A 17,575-nucleotide genomic window follows, 5' to 3' on the forward strand; every position below is an offset into this window, starting at 1 on the left:
TTACTTTGATGCTTATCTGAAAATTCAAAAGTTCTTTTATTCAATCAAACATAAAATACAAAATACTTACACAAAATTACTATATAAAGCCGACATCGAGATAACTTGGTCCACACCAAATATGTTTATCAAAAATTTGAATTCACCAATTCTTTTACTAATTTCCAGTCGTTAGCTTCAGCATAATCCAAAACAATGATACCACAACCTTTATGGAACGATTCATCAATTTTTCCTTCTACCATTGCCTTTGAAACAGGTTCTGGCCAACAATTCTTATCAAAAAAATTAGATCCTGATGTGAAATTAACAAATAATTTATCATCATTTGTACTATTATATTCTTGAGCCTTTTTAGCGAAATCTTTAACATATCTAACCTTATCATTTAAATTTTCAGAGGTTATTTCACAAAAATCTTGAGCTACAACATGTCCTCTATCATCTGCAGTAGTATTATATTGCCAAAAAGGAGCATCAAAACCAAATTGATTTCTTAAATTTTCATCTTGAACTCCAAATCTTCTAAATAAAATGATTTTACCTCTAGCATCTCCAACTCTTGGTATATCTGTGCCCAAATACCATTTATCCTTATTTGGATTAACATATTGATCCCAAATCACTTTACCAAATTCATCATTTTTATTATCCCAATCATCACTTCCTTCTTGTTTAATTGAAACAATAACAGTTTCGCTAGGATTTTTGGAAAGAAATTCATAAACGTCATCCAATGCATCTTTAAATTTCAATGGAAATGGAATTTTTACTGGAAACTTTGAATGAACAACTTGTAATCCATCTGTTTTGGTTTCACCTGTAAATAATCTTCCCAATCTTACATCAAGAAACCTAATTCCATGTTCCAATTGTTTGGTTACACTTGCACCTTGACATTGCACACTAGGTAACGCAGTATGGTAGCAAAAAGATTGGTGACTGGCTGGGATTGACAACTTCGATACTCTTGTATCGTCCGATACTTCATTAATCCATCTATTTAAGTTGACCATTCTCGTAAATTACTTGCTTAAATTGCAATTTAGGTTTTTGAAGTGGTTCGAGTGATAATTATTCGATAGCAAATGTGTGCAGCTATCGCTTTCTCCAAAATGAATTGAGACCCAATACCAAAAGAATATGAATTAAAAGAATATGAATTGAAAGATAACTTCAAATTGAAAGTTGGTAACTGAAATTTCAATTCTCGAGAAATTTATATTTTAAGAGCTTATACATAAAAATGGAAGTTATAAAAGAATACAGAATTCATTATACAGGATTGGATTTCGCATCTAACATGAAACTAAGTCATGTTGGTATCCATGGTGAATGTAACAATTGAAGATTACTCGTATATTGTTAATGAAGGTATAGATCTTTCCTTTTTAATTTCAGCCGTTAGGCAAGCTAGAAGATTACTGATTTAATAAGATATAAATTTAGAAAAGAAAGACTTCAAGTAACTTAAGGAATGAAGTAAAAATAAATGCTACCATTTACCTATAATAAACCTTATCGATATTTATCCCCATATTTTTTTACGTTTTTGAGATAATATTAAATTATCAAAAATATTATATGTATCACCTTTTCTTACAACCACTTTTATTCAACTTTTATAACCAACATCTACAACCACTTTTAAACTAACTTCTACAACCATTTCCAGGTACTCAATTACATAAAGATCAAGAGCACTGTAACAAGTTTAAGTAATACTACATATCATAACCAAGCATTAGTGATATAATAATTTTTGAAGTCCGTAAAATGAAGAAAAGAAAAATTTTAGCAACAGTTACACCCAATCAACTTAATTCTACTCATAAACGCAATAAATCAAATGCTGAAAAAGTATCAAGATCTAAAGATGTTGGTGTAGAAAATGATGCATCAACAGATGTTGTTGCGATTGATGCTGATCAAAATCAATCATTTGGAAAAAATCCAGCTTTACAATCACAAGAAGTTCAGAATCAGACTACAGCTGCTGAAACCAATAATAATGATCAATCATCTGAAACCAATGTTAATGATCAATCATCGCATGCTGATGGTAATGAAGATCTCAAGACCAAACTTTTTTCATCCTTATGTCCTCGTAATCAAGAACTTTATAAATTAATTAGACAGCTTAGATTTCTTGACAATGACAAACCTTTGTGGGATGACATATTTGTTGCAATGAATTGTCAAAATACAGCTGACAAAGAAAATTCAAAAAAATCATTCAGAACATACAAACTTCATGGCAAATTTGTTTTTGTTTCTGGTAAGGGGTATAGAATTAATGAATTGAACAATACTTCAAATGATGAAATGGATTCAAATGATGATGATTTAAACACTCTTGAGTACTTTAAATTAAAGCCTATTGAACAACAATTTTATCTACAACTTAGAAATCCTGTAAACTTTCATAAAGGTGTACCAAAGTATTCATTAATTTTTGAAGCAATTGGAGTCACCGATGCAAAAAATCAAAACAATTTGAAAAATTTTAAGAGAAATAGAATTAGGCAATCAAAATCATGGCATGAAATCAATGGTTGTATTAGAATAAAAGATTTAACTCAATTAACTGAATTGGAAAGAGAAATTTTAACAGAAAATCCTCAGTTTCCATTTTACACGGATCAATACAAGAAATTATACCAATGTGTTAGAGATAGTGCATTTTTGATTGGACATAAACCTAATTTTACCAAAATTTTTGATCATCTTGGTTATGGTCCTAATGACAAGAAAGAAAAGGAGTCTTTAAGAGATGGTTTCCTGCGCAATACCGCTAGACAGCACAATTGGATTCTTCAAAATGACAGATATATTTTTAATCCAAAAAAGATAGAAAAAAGAAATCAAGAAGCAGTAAATATTCGAGAAAAAGTTATATCCACCGAGGAATTAGCTCAAATATGCTATGAATATCCCAATTTTTTAAATACTTTTAAAGAGTCCCAAGAGCTTTATAAAAGATTGAGATTACCACAATTTAATGATGATACAGGTCCATTATGGGACAGTATATATGCTGATATGAACGTTAGTGACGCTGGTCTTCAAAAGGACTTGAAAAGTTGTTTCAAGACACATTTACGGAGGAACACACTCATTGAAATGAATGGTAGATACATATATAATGTTGCAGAAAAGGAGGAAGAAGACGATGAAGATAATACGGAAATTGATTTAGATGAAGAAGTTGCAAAATCTGCAATGTCAGTCCTTGAAACAATACACTTTGAATCAATAAATGATGTTGTCAAAAAGTTTTACTTGATGCTCAAAAATAAAAGCTTTACAAACAAGGACGGAAAGATTAAATGGAGGAAAGTGTTAAAAGCATTTGGCAATCCATCTTATGAAGTTGAAGCTCAATTGAGAAGAGCATTTGTTTACCATATTAGATTCAACTGGGTATATGAAGCTGATCATTATATCTTTCAAGAAAAAAAATTAAGTGCCTCTGGATCAATAAATGAAGATGCCATAAATGATGTATCGAAAGGGTTAATCAAGAGAGGATATTTGGAATTAAGTGAAGGTTTAACTAGAGATTTGTTAGTTGAATACCCAAGGTTTCAACACCTACATGCAATATCAAAAGTTTTGTATTTGACGTTGAGAGATGTTAATTTTATAGAAGATGGAAAACCTAGATGGAACAATGTTTTTGATCATTTAGGCATAATTGAAGAAGTTAACAAAAACACTTTAAAACGTATTTACAATTCACCTATTGATAATAATACATGGGAAATCATAGATGGGTGCTGTCGCAATATTTTGAAAGAGTCAGTTTCTGGGTTTCTTCTTGATCCAAGATTCAGTAGAGAAAATAATGTCACTCCTAATAATGTCACTCCTGATAATGTCACTCCTAATAATGTCACTCCTGTTAATGATGATGATGAATCAAGCGATAGTGATGGCGAAGACTGGGGTGCTTAATTTTGCAAGCAATTTTAGTTCTAGTTCAGGCTATAATGTTTTGGTGTATAATTTGCTTATCCTTAATATAAATTGCTAGTATGTTATGTTGGAACGTATGCTACTCTTTTAACGTGTAACGATACAGCCACGGAGGTTGAAGACAATAAGTTATCACGAACGAGGAATGAAGAATGTATATGAGCTTTCAAACAGACAGAGGATATCAAGAGATCAACTCTACATGTGATTACGAAAATAATTTTCAACTAATTCCGAATCATCTCGTAAGCTTTCAAACAGACAGAGGATATCAAGAGATCAACTCTACTTGTGATTACAAAAATAGTTTTCAACTAATTCCGAATCATCTCGTCCATTTCATGATATAACATTTCATTTACCCAATTTTCTATTGTAATTATATATTATAGATCCAACTTTTTTCCACCATCTCAAGACTTGTCTCTTATCACGACGAAAACCAAACTCATCTTCAATCATGAAAGTGATTTCAGAACTGATGGAGTTAGAGTACTTGAAGTAATAATCATTTGGAGCTTTTAGATACACAATCATAGTCTTGAGTATCATCTTTTGTTCATCAACACTTAGTGAGCCTTTTTGATACGTGAAACCTTTGTATTTCCTAATTAGCCTGGCACAAGTGGCGGGAACAAATTGTTGAATGGATTTGAAATCAACTATACCGTTGTTCAACTGACCAACACATAATGTAATGAATTTTTGTTCTACAAATGGATCCCATTTGAATTCTTTTGCTTTTTTTTCATCATAATATTTAGATTCTTCTTTGCAGCTAACATTCGTAAGTTTTGGTAGAAGGTATTGACGATTAGATGCTAAATACAAATGTGATTTATCTAAACCATCGAAGACGTCCAATTTTTCTCTTAGTCTGTTAAATTTTGCAGGATATATCTCAGTGCATTTGATACTCTTCAAGTTGAAAACTGATTTGTAGTCTTTATGATCGGGAGCATCCTTGTCAAGGTTGAAAATGCAGTTTTTTATGAACATTCTTGTAAAAGTGTATATTTGACCACCATTTTTTACATCAGTTAGTACAATATGACCATATGTGTTTAAATTTCTGAGAGCATAAAAAATTTTATCTTTGTCAAAATATGTTGTACCGAACTCTATGTTCAAATCATAGGCTATGGCTTTATAGGATTTTCCAAGCTGATTGTATTTGATCAATAATTTTACCAAAACATATCTTGGCCAACCTTCTTTGTATATATCATTTGGACTTTTTATAACTAAATGATCATTGATATAGCTTTGCGACAATTCTAATTCACCATCCCTATTTTTTACAGTATTTGGTGATTTAATAATCACAATGAATCTTTTTCTAAATTTTTTTAAAGTTAATCCTAGCTCATCGTATAACTCTGGCTCAAGTTTAAGCAATTCTGAGTGCATCCTAGCAGTTTTGTGCTTACCAAATTCATTGTGCTCTTTGTTGTAAAGTTTGAGTAGAAAGATTATTATATAAATAGGGGTAATAATCAATTTTTGAACAGAATCTGAGTTATTATCCGACCCATCAATGTAATCACCAACCCCAACGTTAGATGTATTGTCAAGATCAAATTCCTCTTCATCATCTTCGTTCTCATCTTCGTCCTCATCTTCGTCCTCATCTTCGTCCTCATCTTCATCCTCATCATCATCTTCTTCATTTTCATTCATGCCATCAATGAAATTCTCATCCTCATTTTGATTATGATGAGCATCTTCATGCATTTTAGTGAGTAATTCATATTCTAGATTCAAATTCGTAATACTTTGTTTATAGTTTTGCTGAACATCCGGGCTGTTAGGTTGGATGGATTCCAAATTATAAAATTCTTGATAATCTGAATGAACTTTTGAATAATTGGTTTTACTTAATAATGAACAAATTTCATTTTTTCTTGATTTCATTGATTGTAATGCTTCAACATGATGATCTAGTTCTTCAATTAGTTTGATCTTGATTTCACCTGGAGCTACTGGTATCAATCTATTTTTTGAGTTGATTTTTTTTCTCAAAAAACCCATGAAGTGAACGACCAAATTTTTTTCATGCCAAAGATGAAGAGCGGCTATATTTCTACCATGATCCTGCAAAACTCCTGAGGAGTTTTCATTAAATCCAACGAGTGAAGCTGAGTGAGTAGAATGATGATCAAATATTATTAGTATTAACACCAAAAACTTCAAAAGAACTTTTGATATAAAAAAAAAATCTGGACAAGAAGTTGAAACTCCAATATTAGTGAAGACATCGTATATAACCATATCAACAATCATGACCATGTCATATTCTTTTAAAATTTTATTGAGCAACTCTACGTGTTCTTGATAATGAACTGATCTTGTATCTAAATTGACATTTGCATCTGCACATATAATCAAGGGTAATTTTACTTTACCTATTATTTCTACCAAATCTCTTAAGTGCTCCAACTTTTGAGGCGATTGTCTGTCGTCTAAATAAAAATTAATTAATTGAATTTTTGATCCCAAGAACATAATCACCACATCTGAGGTCCTACTCTTTGAAATTTCATTTTTTAACAGACCTGAAATTTTGTTCTCATTTGCTGTGAAATTAGATCCATGGTCGGTATTTATGATGATACAAGTCTTACCACTTTTAATTAGAATGAAATTTGGCTTGTTTTCTGTCAAAGATTGAATGAAGTTAGTTGTTGTTGCATCCATTTCCTGAAGCATTGTTACATAATGACTTTCAATTATTAAGGTGTAATTAAGGAGTGTTGACTTACCAACATTCTTGCTGTATATGAAGGTGGAAGAACCAAGATTTTCTTTGTCTACTTCATAAAATAAAGGACAAACACTTCGCTTAGTCAACGTAGTCCTGTTAGTGTTGTTCGTTGTGTCTTTGATAAAGGAACTTAATTTCTGGTACGTGTAACTTGATGTGGTAGTCGTGGTGTCTAAAGGAGCCATGATACATAGTTGTGGAAATTAATTTGAGATATGAAGTTACTCAAGCTCTAAAAAACTTCTGAAATAGGAGATTAATAGAACTCAAGATTTGTCTCCCACAAATTGATATCTCAAATTTAAAAAATGGTTGCCTAAAAATCTGAAACATTTTGAAAACAAGTATGGTAGTGTGACTACCAATCATTTATTGATCTTCATGGAAGTAAGAATTTGAGTTTGAAAACTATCCATACCGTAAGCATAGCTGGATTTAATCGCAGTCTTTGAAGCTCACACACTATGCAAGGCAGTAAAAATGCTAAAATTTTACTTTAACATCTTTATACAATTATTAGGTTCGAAAAGTGATCCAATGTAGTATAGGTGTCTATTTCTACATTAATAAGTTTTTTTTCTTTTTCAAAATCAATTATTTATTAAATTAGTAGTCTAGTATGCTAAACAGTAAAGAAGTAAGTTGTATCACTTTTGCCCTTTTCATCTCGTTTGTAAATTACCAACATATCTAGTTGATATTCATAAATTACAAGTAAAAAGAATCGAAATAGCCTTATCTACACCTACCTCAGTTTTTGAGGCACGCGGAAGTAAGACTTCTAGGGAATTATTGTTTTCAAAGAACTCTCAAATAACAAGAATTAGAACGTTCAGGGACAATGAATATTCTGAAAACCACACGAGGTTGACCTTAATTACGTTAAATCCCATAACGTCGCAATTCAAAGGATCATTCATTGCTGATTAAAAATTTGTAGATGACAAAGTTCAACAACAATATGATTCAATTTTGTGTTCTGAAATCGAAACAGAGGTTCGTAGAAAATATTTTTTTTATAGTAATATTCATAATAATATTATTTCGAGAAAGGTTTTAAATTTCATCAATTTCCTCTTAAATTTCTATATGCATTACAAACCTACTTTTTCTTTTTATCTTCATCTTCTTTATCTTTTTTTTGCCAATATTCTTCTTCTTCTTTTACAACTGATTCTTCAGAATGATTTGGTACAACATAAATTTCTTTATTTCTAACTTCAACTTTTGCAATTTCATTATTTTGAATTTGTCCAGATAACACTAATCTTGCTAAAGGATTTAATAAATTTTTTTGTAAAACTCTATTAAGAGGTCTTGCACCATAAACAGGACTATAACCTTGTTCAATTAATAAATCTTTTGCTGGTTGAGTTAATTTTAATTCAATTCTTTTATCTAATAATCTATCATCAATTTCATTTAATCTTATTTCTAATATTTCTCTTAATGATTTTTTTGATAATCTATTAAAAACAATTATATCTTCAATTCTATTTAAAAATTCAGGTGGATAATGACGTTTTAATGCATCAATAACTTCAGTTTTAACAACTGGACTTATTTTACCATCATCTTTTGCACTTGAATCAGCTAATAAAATTTCTTGACCTAAATTTGATGTCATAACAATTATAGTATTTTTAAAACTAACTTTAACACCATGAGTATCAGTTAAAGACCCTTCATCTAAAACTTGTAATAAAATTTTAACAATATCTGGATGAGCTTTTTCAACTTCATCAAATAAAACAATACTATAAGGTCTTCTTCTAACTGCTTCTGTTAATTCTCCACCTTCTTCATATCCAACATATCCAGGAGGTGCAGATATCAATCTTGAAACTGAATGTTTTTCTTGAAATTCACTCATATCAAATCTAATAACTGAATTTGGATCATTAAATAACCATTTAGCTAAAGCTTTTGTTAAAAGAGTTTTACCAGTACCTGTACTTCCTAAAAATACAAATGAAGCAATTGGTTTATTTTGATCAGTTAATCCAGCACGATGTAATCTTACAGCATCTGAAACTGCATGTATAGCTTCTTGTTGTCCAACAACTTCTGCTTCTAAAGTAGCTTCCATATCTAATAATTTATCTTTTTCACCTTTTAATAAACTATTCAATGGAATTCCAGTCATTTTTGAAATAACTGATGCAATATCATCTGATGTTACTGAATCATGTAATAAATTTGATGATTTTACAGCTTCTTCTGATTTTGTAAATTCTATAACTTTTGTTTGTAATTCTGGTATTTCTGCATATTGTATTCTTGAAGCTTTTGCATAATCACCTTCTCTTTGAGCTGTTTCTAATTCATATTTAGCTTGTTCTAATTTTGCTTTTGCAGCTTTTACATCATCAATTGCTTTTTTTTCAGTATTCCATTTATCAGTTAAATCTTGAAGATCTTTTTTCTTTATAGTTAATTGTTCTTCTAATTTTTCTTTTCTATCTTTTGAAATAGGATCATCTTCTTTTTTTAAAGATTCTAGTTCAATTTCTGTTGTCATAATTTGACGATCTAAAGTAGATATAGCATCAGGTTTTGATTCATGTTGTAATCTTAAAGTTGAACTTGCTTCATCAACTAAATCAATTGCTTTATCTGGTAAAAATCTTTCTGTAATATATCTATTAGATAAAGTTGCAGCTGAAACTAATGCAGAATCTAATATTCTTACACCATGATGAACTTCATATTTTTCTTTTAATCCTCTCAAAATTGAAATTGTATCTTCAACAGTTGGTTCAGTCACTAAAACAGCTGAAAATCTTCTAGCTAAAGCTTGATCTTTTTCAATATATTTTCTATATTCATCAGTAGTAGTAGCCCCAATCATTGATAATTGACCTCTAGCTAATGCAGGTTTTAACATATTACTTGCATCCATACTACCTTCACTTTTACCTAATGATAAAATAGTATGAAATTCATCAACAAATGGAATAATTTCACCATTAGCATCTTCAATTCCTTTCATTATTTCTCTAAATTTACTTTCAAAATCACCTCTATATTTAGATCCACTTACAATTCCAGCTAAATCTAATGAAATGACTCTTTTACCTTTCATTGAATCTGGTACTTCACCATTCACTATTCTTTGAGCTAATGATTCTAATATAGCTGATTTACCAACACCAGGTTTACCAACTAAACAAGCATTATTTTTAGTTTTTCTTGATAATATTTGTATTGTTCTTTTAACTTCTTCATCACGACCTATTACTGGATCTAATTTACCATCTTTAGCTAATTGAGTTATATCAGTTCCATATTTTTCTAAAGCAGGTCTATTATCTTCTTCTTCTTTTTGCATTTGTAATTGTCTTTTGTGTGATGAATGGAAAAGTCTGGTTTGAAATTGATTAAGTGGTTTAGGTGTTATTTGACCATATTTGTAAGATTGATAATTTAAAGATGAATTTGAATGGATAGGGTGAACAGTATACTGTTGTGGTTTTGTTGAAAATTGTCTATATTGATAATTTTGAACATAGTTATTCGATATCGGTGTACTAGTTTTAATTATATATCTATCATTTTTTAAAAACGTATTTATCGTTTTATTTCTTGCAACTTTAGATGTCAACATCTTTCTGCTTGAATAAACTTTTATGCAATTAAATGAATCATTAAAAGAATTGAAATTGAAAAATTAAAGATCTTTTGGATAGCAAGGTTGTTTTATAAATCGAAAATGTAGGAAGGATATCTGACACTTAATTTTGTGATACATTTCAGTGGTTATCAAAAATGTATGATTTATTAAAAGATATTTCTAGAAAAAACTGGAGTTTGTTCAATGATTGTAAATGAAAGGGACTAAAATTAAACGTGAAGATTGAGAAAGCCAAATGCAATATGTGGTGGGTGTAACGTAATTTGCCATCATTGCTTTAATTTTGGGTCATTTGTTTCAAAGTAAAGACCAAATAGATAAAGAATTTCTTTTTTACTTAGATTTGTGGATGATAGTACTGTATAATCGATTCATGTTTCAAATTTAAGTGTCGCGACTAAGAATGAAAAAATATGTCTTTTAATCAAAATCCATACAAAATGTGATGGAGGATTTCGATCTTTCAAGAAATGAAAGTGAATCATATTGGCAATTTTAAAAAACCTTCTTAGAAAGGAAATTGCGCAAAGAACAAAATGACCTTTTCAATTCGATTATGTAGTCTAACAACGTATATTTACAAGATTATAAATTCAAAGGTTCTGTTCCTCTAATTTTTTCAAAAACTCTACCTTTACCTAATCCATATTCATTTCTTACATTTGGAACACTTCTATCAAATTTTTGTCTCCAAACATGAGCACCAATAGGAGTTATTTTATATTCATCAACAAATTTTCTTATATTAAAATTTTCATCATTTTTAATTTCATTAATTTTATCAATATTTGAATCTTGTCTAAAAACCCATAAACAAGCTCTTTGAACCCCAGCATTTTTTTCTGGAGTTAATGGTAAATATTCATGAAAAGTTATTTTTGGACCATTTTTCATGATTCTTGAAACATCAATAGTATTATCATTATTTGTTAATGAAACATTTTTTAATCCATAATGTAAAGTTGTTTTAAAAGAATTTGTTTCTAAGTCTGGTGTATCTGGATTAACTAATAACACAGTATATAAATTTTCATTACCATCTTTTCTTTCAAATTCTTGAATATGTATAGTTGGAGGTTTTGAAACTGCAAAAGCTGGTAATAAAGTTCCTGGAGTTATCCAATTTTGAAATTCTGTATCAATATTATGAGTAAATTTAACTTTAACATCAGCTTTAGGGTTTAAAGTAGGTAAAGTATCTGGTATAACATGAAGTTGTTCTAATCTTTGCATTGTAACTAATAAATCATAATTTTCCCATTTTTGTTTTAATAAAGCTCTATATACTGGTTGAGATTTATCAAGATCTTCGGAATTTAAAAATTCAAAATTATATAATACTTCAGGATTTTCAATTTCTGCATCAATTAAAATTTTATCAAGTTGATCTTTTAATTCTGTTAGTTCTTCATTTGAAACTTGTTTAGAGTCAATAGCTAACTTTATTCGATTTATATATTTATATTTTGATTCTGCTTCTTTCTCTAGTATTTTATAAGCCATAGAAAAAGTTTCATCTATATCTATTGGTGAGTGATATTGTTGTTTTTCGTCATAAGTTAGTATTGATGCAGGTTTTTGATCTTTTGGTAATTCATTAAATAAATCCTTTTTGATTGATTCATCTTGTAGTTGCAATCTGGGCGATCTGTTTGTGAAGTTTGACCATATACCAAAAGTTGAGGAGCTCTGACTTCTTTTAAACACTCGAAGTGAACTTCTTATCATGGTAATGTTGGCTGAATTGTATGAAAATTGATCTTAAATATCTGAAAATTTTTAATAAAGTAGAGATTATTTTGTCTTGAAAATTATTTTTTTTCCGACACTTGAGTTGACATTAATTCCTTGAAATTGATGATTCAGTAAGTAATGAGACTAAAAGCTATTAAATCTCAAGTTGAAGGTTGATTTAGTATGTCGTCGAGATAAATTCAAATAGAAGCTGAAATTAGAGAAAATATATGAACATATGAAATTTTTATAATTAATACAAACTAGAAAAAAAATCGTATAGCATAACAACAAATTTCTCAATTATTTAGGAATAAAAGGATTTGATATAGTATCATGATGTTGTTTTTGTTGCAGCAGATGATCATTATCTTTATCTTGAGTTAATTCAATAATTTTTCTTTGTAAAATCATAACATAATCTTTTAATTGAATATTTTCATTACTTAAATTTTGATATTTTAATTTCATTTCTTCTAATTCTTGAACTTTTAATTCTAAATCTTGCATATATTTTTCTCTTCTTTGTCTAAATGCTCTTTGAGCATTACGATTTTGTTCTGCTCTTTTTGTTACTGATATTGGTTTTGGATTATATTTTGTTGATGTTGATGAAGATGTAGATGAAGATATAGTTGAAGTTAATGCAGGATCAGTATTTGAAGCATCTATTGGTGAATTTGTATCTAATATTGAGGATTTATCATTTACTGTTTGTTGTTGTTGTTGTTGTCCCGCTCTGAAAGCTAGATTCTGTACATGTTGGTTCCGTTGTTGATTTTGATGCTGTTGTTGTTGCTGTGGTTGTTGATGATGTTGTTGATGAATATCATCTTTACTATTTTGCCAACTAGAATAATTCATACCTTCTTTATCATGTATATTTTCTTCTTTAGTATATATCATTAAATGGTTGCAAAATAGGTTGAGTTGATGATACTCGATTAATAATATTGTATGTAATACAATACTAGTAGGATTACAAATTGATTACTTAATCCAAAGCACAACATAAATATTTTTTGTTTTGAATCTTTTTATGATAATCATCCAATGGTAGTGTAAATTTTACAAAAACCATGTAACCATAAGTTTGACATGAATATGGACTTATCGTCTTAAAGTTACTACCGCTGGCCCTCCTCATCAAAAAGTACGTGCTAGATTCTTATAGTTTCATGCAATTCATATCAAATGAGTTAAATCTGTAAGAAATCTTGATATAAAGGTCAGTCGTTTCAAAAGTATAAGCGATGGAGAAGTTGAAGTTTCCCATTTTAAACACATGTTTCAGCTTATGCATGAGAGATTAGTTTAGATTACACTGTTTTTAGTTTTTAATGAATTGACTTACTAATTCTAATGCTTTTGAAAATCATACGATCGAGTGGATATTTAGTGTTAATGAGTCTCAAACTGAACAAATTATAAAGCACATGGTAGCCAGTCTTTTTTAAATGTGTAAATTTTATCCAATTATTATTGTTATAAATATTTAATAATAATACATAATACATTAATATTTATTAGTATAGTACATACATAATATAGTGAGTGAGATGCTACCAATAACTTCTATTATAGTTTCTACTTATTAAAATCTCAACTCTCACTCAATGATTTTTTTTACAACCAATACACTGAAAAAAAATTATAGAAGTTTAAATAATATTAAAATAACAAGACCAATTCTTATCAACTATACCTTCAATAGACAAAACTTCTTGTTGGTTTAAAAATCAAATTAATAGTTGAATTAAACACATCTTCATAATTCAAGACTCATCATTCACAAAGACTCATTGAAAAATCTACAAATTTCAATTCAATTGCGATCATCTTCATCTCGTTATTTATTTATCAACAATTGATCAAAATCTCATAAACAATTACACTTATTACACTTTAATACACTAAGAAAATGATATCATCAACTGTTCGTTTAGCTTTAAGATCAAGATTGGCTGTTCAAACACCAAGAATTTCAAATGTAATGAAAAATTCAATAATTAAATCAAGTTTCATTCAACATAGAACTTATTCATCAGCTGAGCATAAAGATGAAACTTTTGAAGAATTTACAGCAAGGTATGTAATTTTCAAAATTTTGAAAGGAATAATGACCTACACCAAAACAGGAAATACTAACATAAACAAATAGATATGAAAAAGAATTTGAAGAAGCTTATGATTTATTTGAAGTTCAAAGAATTTTAAATAATGTATTTTCATATGATTTAGTACCAGCTCCAGCTGTAATTGAAAAAGCTTTACAAGCTTGTAGAAGAGTAAATGATTATCCAACTGCCGTAAGAACTTTTGAAGCTTTAAAACATAAAGTTGAAACTCCTGAACAATATTCTGCTTATTTGGAAGAATTAAAAGATATTAGAAAAGAATTAGGAATTGATTTAAAAGAAGATTTATATGGATCTAGTAACTAAGTATAATATAATATGATAAAAAAAGTTGAAAAAAAAAACATTCAAAAAGACATGCTAATATTGATTGAAAGAAAATTGGTCTATAATTACCTTGTGACCGTATACTGACTTTCTCTTTTTATAAGTATATTTTGTATTGCAAGCATTATAATTTAACATCATTTATTTCAATAAGTAGTCTCTTGATTAGACTCTGTTGGTCTTGCTTGGATTATGCTACCAATCCGACTCTCTCCATATTTTAGACAATTCTTGATTTAGCAAGAAGAAAAAGATAGAACGGAGTTTACTTCTATCTTAAATCAAACATATCATTTATGATTTATAGAACCAAATAAAATTGGTGATTACTCAAACATTTAACTAAAGCATGGGTGTATATATACCGCCTCCTAATGATAATGACAAAAACAACAAAAACAATAATGATAGAAAGAATAATAATAATGACTCTACGACCAACAAAAATTCGAATAAAAATCAACCAACTAATCCTATAACTAATCCTTCTTCATCTTCAGATATAGATACAACAACTATAGTAATACCTAATCCAGCATCATTAATACCCAGAAATCCAAGTATTGGATTAATATGGGGTCCATTAACTCCTTCTTCAGATAATCGACCGGCTTTAGCTACAATGATTGGATTACAATTTTTACTAGGGACAGGATGTTTTAGATATGCAAGAAATCAATTAAGAAAGCATCCAGTAATTATACCTAATCAACCTCCAAAATTCATAAGAAATGGGTCCATATGGAAACTGATTATTGCAATCGGAATTGGATCAATAATAATATTTGGAAGTGGATTAGAAATAAGTAGAATGTTATTACCTTATGATCCATGGTATGAAGAATCAAAACATTATAGAAAAGTTGCAACTAAAAATGGTGATAAACCTAATTTTTGGTTTGGTGCTTATAAATATTATAAACCAATGGATTTAAAAACTTGGACTGATAAATTAGGTGTTTGGTTTGATAATGCAAGTAAAGAAATTGATCAAAAATCAAGTATATTTGGTGATTTACCTAATGAATTAAATCAAGGTAATTCAAAAACAAATAACATCTTATATAAGTTAAATAAAAAGGGTAATTATAATGAATTATATAACAAGTTAAAAGAAGCAAATAAAGAAAGATTTCATCATATTTTAAATGAAGAACTTAGGGAAGTAAATGAATTAAATAAAGCAGAAAGATTAGATTTAATATTAGAAGGTAAAAGTGAATTAATAAATGAAGAATTCACAAAACCAAGTATTCAATTAGGAACTCATACAATGAATAATGATGATGATTTTGAAATGGTTTGGTTAAATTTTGAACCTTGGGATGAATTAAAATTAGAAACTGATTATGATATAAGATTGATACCTAGATATGCACAAGTTGTTGATGAGGAAGAAAAAGATGATTCAAAAGTGCAAAAACAACCAGAAGAGATTGAAAAAATTGAAGTCATTGAACCATAAATAAGTAAGTTATATATAGTAATTTATAGCATCAAATTTTTAACATAAATATTTATTTATCATTCACTTTATACAAGATATTTAAACTAACGTTTCCCATCTATTAATTCATCAGCCCAACCTAATTCACCAATTTCACTTTTTTCTAATGCAGGTTTATTATATTTAGATAAATGATTTCTCCAAATAATTTCAGCAGGATCTTGATCAGGTTCAACCCATTCAAATCCATCACCACCAGTCATCCAATAAGCTTGAAATTTAATTTTTTCTAAATCATCTTTTAATTGCATTAATCTTATTTTATTTCCATATTTATCATATCCTGAATGAAGTATATTTCTATTTGATCTTGTTTCTGGTGCTTCTCTACAAATTTCTTCTACTAGACCAGGTGATGATTCTCCATTATTTAAATCTCTATCACTTTCTATAATTTTTGAATTAAATAACATTTCATCTGAATGTTTAAACCAATGTGAATAAAATGTACCATGTTGCCATGTTAAATAATCACCTCCTGAACTAATTAAAGTTCTACCAAATTTAACAATACTTATGAAAAATGTAGTATTTATTATATATGTTAATAATATAGAATTTAATGCACCTAAATGATTCCAAGCAGGTGATAATACTCCTGAATCAATTAATGTATTAACTCCAAATTTAGTGAAAATTGTGAAACCAAGTATAGCTGATGCAAATTTAATTATATTTTTTTTCATTATTTTACCCTTTTCAGCGATATAATTTGGATGACCAACAGTAGTATCTGTAATTTTTATAGATCTTTCAAAATCAGCATTAAAAATTGAATTTCTTAACGCTATTAAAGCTATCTCCTTTGGAATTATGAAATTCGGGCTTGGATTTAATTCATAATATATATTGATCAATTTAAGATTAATTAAACTTGGTAAATTTAATGTAAATAGTTCCTTGAGTAAATTTAAATTTAAAGATTTATGATTTTGAAAAATTAAATTTATTAAATTTATTGAATATATACTTAATTTTGAATCACTATCAAGTTGATCATGTATGGGGAAATTTTTTTGTAAAAATTTTATACTTTTTGTTGCTTCTATTATTTCTTGATTATTTGAATTTGGTGTAATATTTGATTTGATCTTTGCAAATAATTCTGGATAATCTTTGATATATGTATATGATGAATTTATTGTTGACAAATTTGATCGTAGTAGTATTTGACTAATTATTTTTGGCTTGGTTAGCCCGTTGAATCCCAACTTGAGCATAGACAGTGGAGGAAATGTTAGATGAATGGTAATGAATAGTAAATATCAGATTTACATATGAACCTCATATCGCTTTGATAAAAATTGGAATCGACGTATGCTACCAACTAGTTTTCAGGAATCAACAGGCTAATACTAAAATTAAACACCAAATACTTATATTTTCATAAACATTACATACTAGAGTTGAAATATTAAGGATACTAAACTAAACCCAAATGTCAGTTTTTCTTTCAAATTCAACATTCTTATCTAGTTCATCATTGACATTGT

The 17,575-nt window shown here is 28.6% G+C and overlaps 9 protein-coding genes across 9 annotated transcripts; 3 read left to right on the forward strand and 6 right to left on the reverse strand. All coding sequences in view use genetic code 12, as the record gives it.

The window, feature by feature from the left end:
* Nucleotides 1-128: 128 nt before the first annotated feature.
* On the reverse strand, nt 129-1,016 carry PLC2 (Plc2p; the record flags this gene model as incomplete). The annotated part of the gene is made up of 1 exon (XM_051756442.1): nt 129-1,016. One exon carries the CDS (start codon nt 1,014-1,016, stop codon nt 129-131), a length of 888 nt encoding a protein of 295 aa, XP_051615504.1.
* Nucleotides 1,017-1,776: 760 nt separating this feature from the next.
* Nucleotides 1,777-3,957, forward strand: KGF55_001827 (uncharacterized protein; the record flags this gene model as incomplete). Its single annotated transcript, XM_051756444.1, has 1 exon — nt 1,777-3,957. The coding sequence occupies one exon, from the start codon at nt 1,777-1,779 to the stop codon at nt 3,955-3,957; it is 2,181 nt and encodes a 726-aa protein (XP_051615505.1).
* A 375-nt stretch (nt 3,958-4,332) lies between these two features.
* Nucleotides 4,333-6,675, reverse strand: KGF55_001828 (uncharacterized protein; the record flags this gene model as incomplete). The annotated part of the gene is made up of 1 exon (XM_051756445.1): nt 4,333-6,675. One exon carries the CDS (start codon nt 6,673-6,675, stop codon nt 4,333-4,335), a length of 2,343 nt encoding a protein of 780 aa, XP_051615506.1.
* Nucleotides 6,676-7,844: 1,169 nt separating this feature from the next.
* Nucleotides 7,845-10,349, reverse strand: HSP78 (chaperone ATPase; the record flags this gene model as incomplete). The annotated part of the gene is made up of 1 exon (XM_051756446.1): nt 7,845-10,349. One exon carries the CDS (start codon nt 10,347-10,349, stop codon nt 7,845-7,847), a length of 2,505 nt encoding a protein of 834 aa, XP_051615507.1.
* A 612-nt stretch (nt 10,350-10,961) lies between these two features.
* On the reverse strand, nt 10,962-12,104 carry KGF55_001830 (mitochondrial 54S ribosomal protein mL38; the record flags this gene model as incomplete). Its single annotated transcript, XM_051756447.1, has 1 exon — nt 10,962-12,104. The coding sequence occupies one exon, from the start codon at nt 12,102-12,104 to the stop codon at nt 10,962-10,964; it is 1,143 nt and encodes a 380-aa protein (XP_051615508.1).
* Nucleotides 12,105-12,413: 309 nt separating this feature from the next.
* On the reverse strand, nt 12,414-13,016 carry CAP4 (Cap4p; the record flags this gene model as incomplete). Its single annotated transcript, XM_051756448.1, has 1 exon — nt 12,414-13,016. The coding sequence occupies one exon, from the start codon at nt 13,014-13,016 to the stop codon at nt 12,414-12,416; it is 603 nt and encodes a 200-aa protein (XP_051615509.1).
* Nucleotides 13,017-14,031: 1,015 nt separating this feature from the next.
* COX6 (cytochrome c oxidase subunit VI) lies at nt 14,032-14,554 on the forward strand (the record flags this gene model as incomplete). Its single annotated transcript, XM_051756449.1, has 2 exons — nt 14,032-14,198; nt 14,272-14,554. 2 exons carry the CDS (start codon nt 14,032-14,034, stop codon nt 14,552-14,554), a joined length of 450 nt encoding a protein of 149 aa, XP_051615510.1.
* A 370-nt stretch (nt 14,555-14,924) lies between these two features.
* Nucleotides 14,925-16,040, forward strand: KGF55_001833 (uncharacterized protein; the record flags this gene model as incomplete). Its single annotated transcript, XM_051756450.1, has 1 exon — nt 14,925-16,040. One exon carries the CDS (start codon nt 14,925-14,927, stop codon nt 16,038-16,040), a length of 1,116 nt encoding a protein of 371 aa, XP_051615511.1.
* Nucleotides 16,041-16,126: 86 nt separating this feature from the next.
* KGF55_001834 (uncharacterized protein) lies at nt 16,127-17,302 on the reverse strand (the record flags this gene model as incomplete). The annotated part of the gene is made up of 1 exon (XM_051756451.1): nt 16,127-17,302. The coding sequence occupies one exon, from the start codon at nt 17,300-17,302 to the stop codon at nt 16,127-16,129; it is 1,176 nt and encodes a 391-aa protein (XP_051615512.1).
* Between the last annotated feature and the right edge of the window lie 273 nt (nt 17,303-17,575).

This window comes from Candida pseudojiufengensis (assembly GCF_024610245.1).
Source record: "Candida pseudojiufengensis strain CBS 10847 chromosome Unknown scaffold8, whole genome shotgun sequence".
NCBI lineage: Eukaryota > Fungi > Ascomycota > Pichiomycetes > Serinales > Debaryomycetaceae > Lodderomyces > Lodderomyces pseudojiufengensis.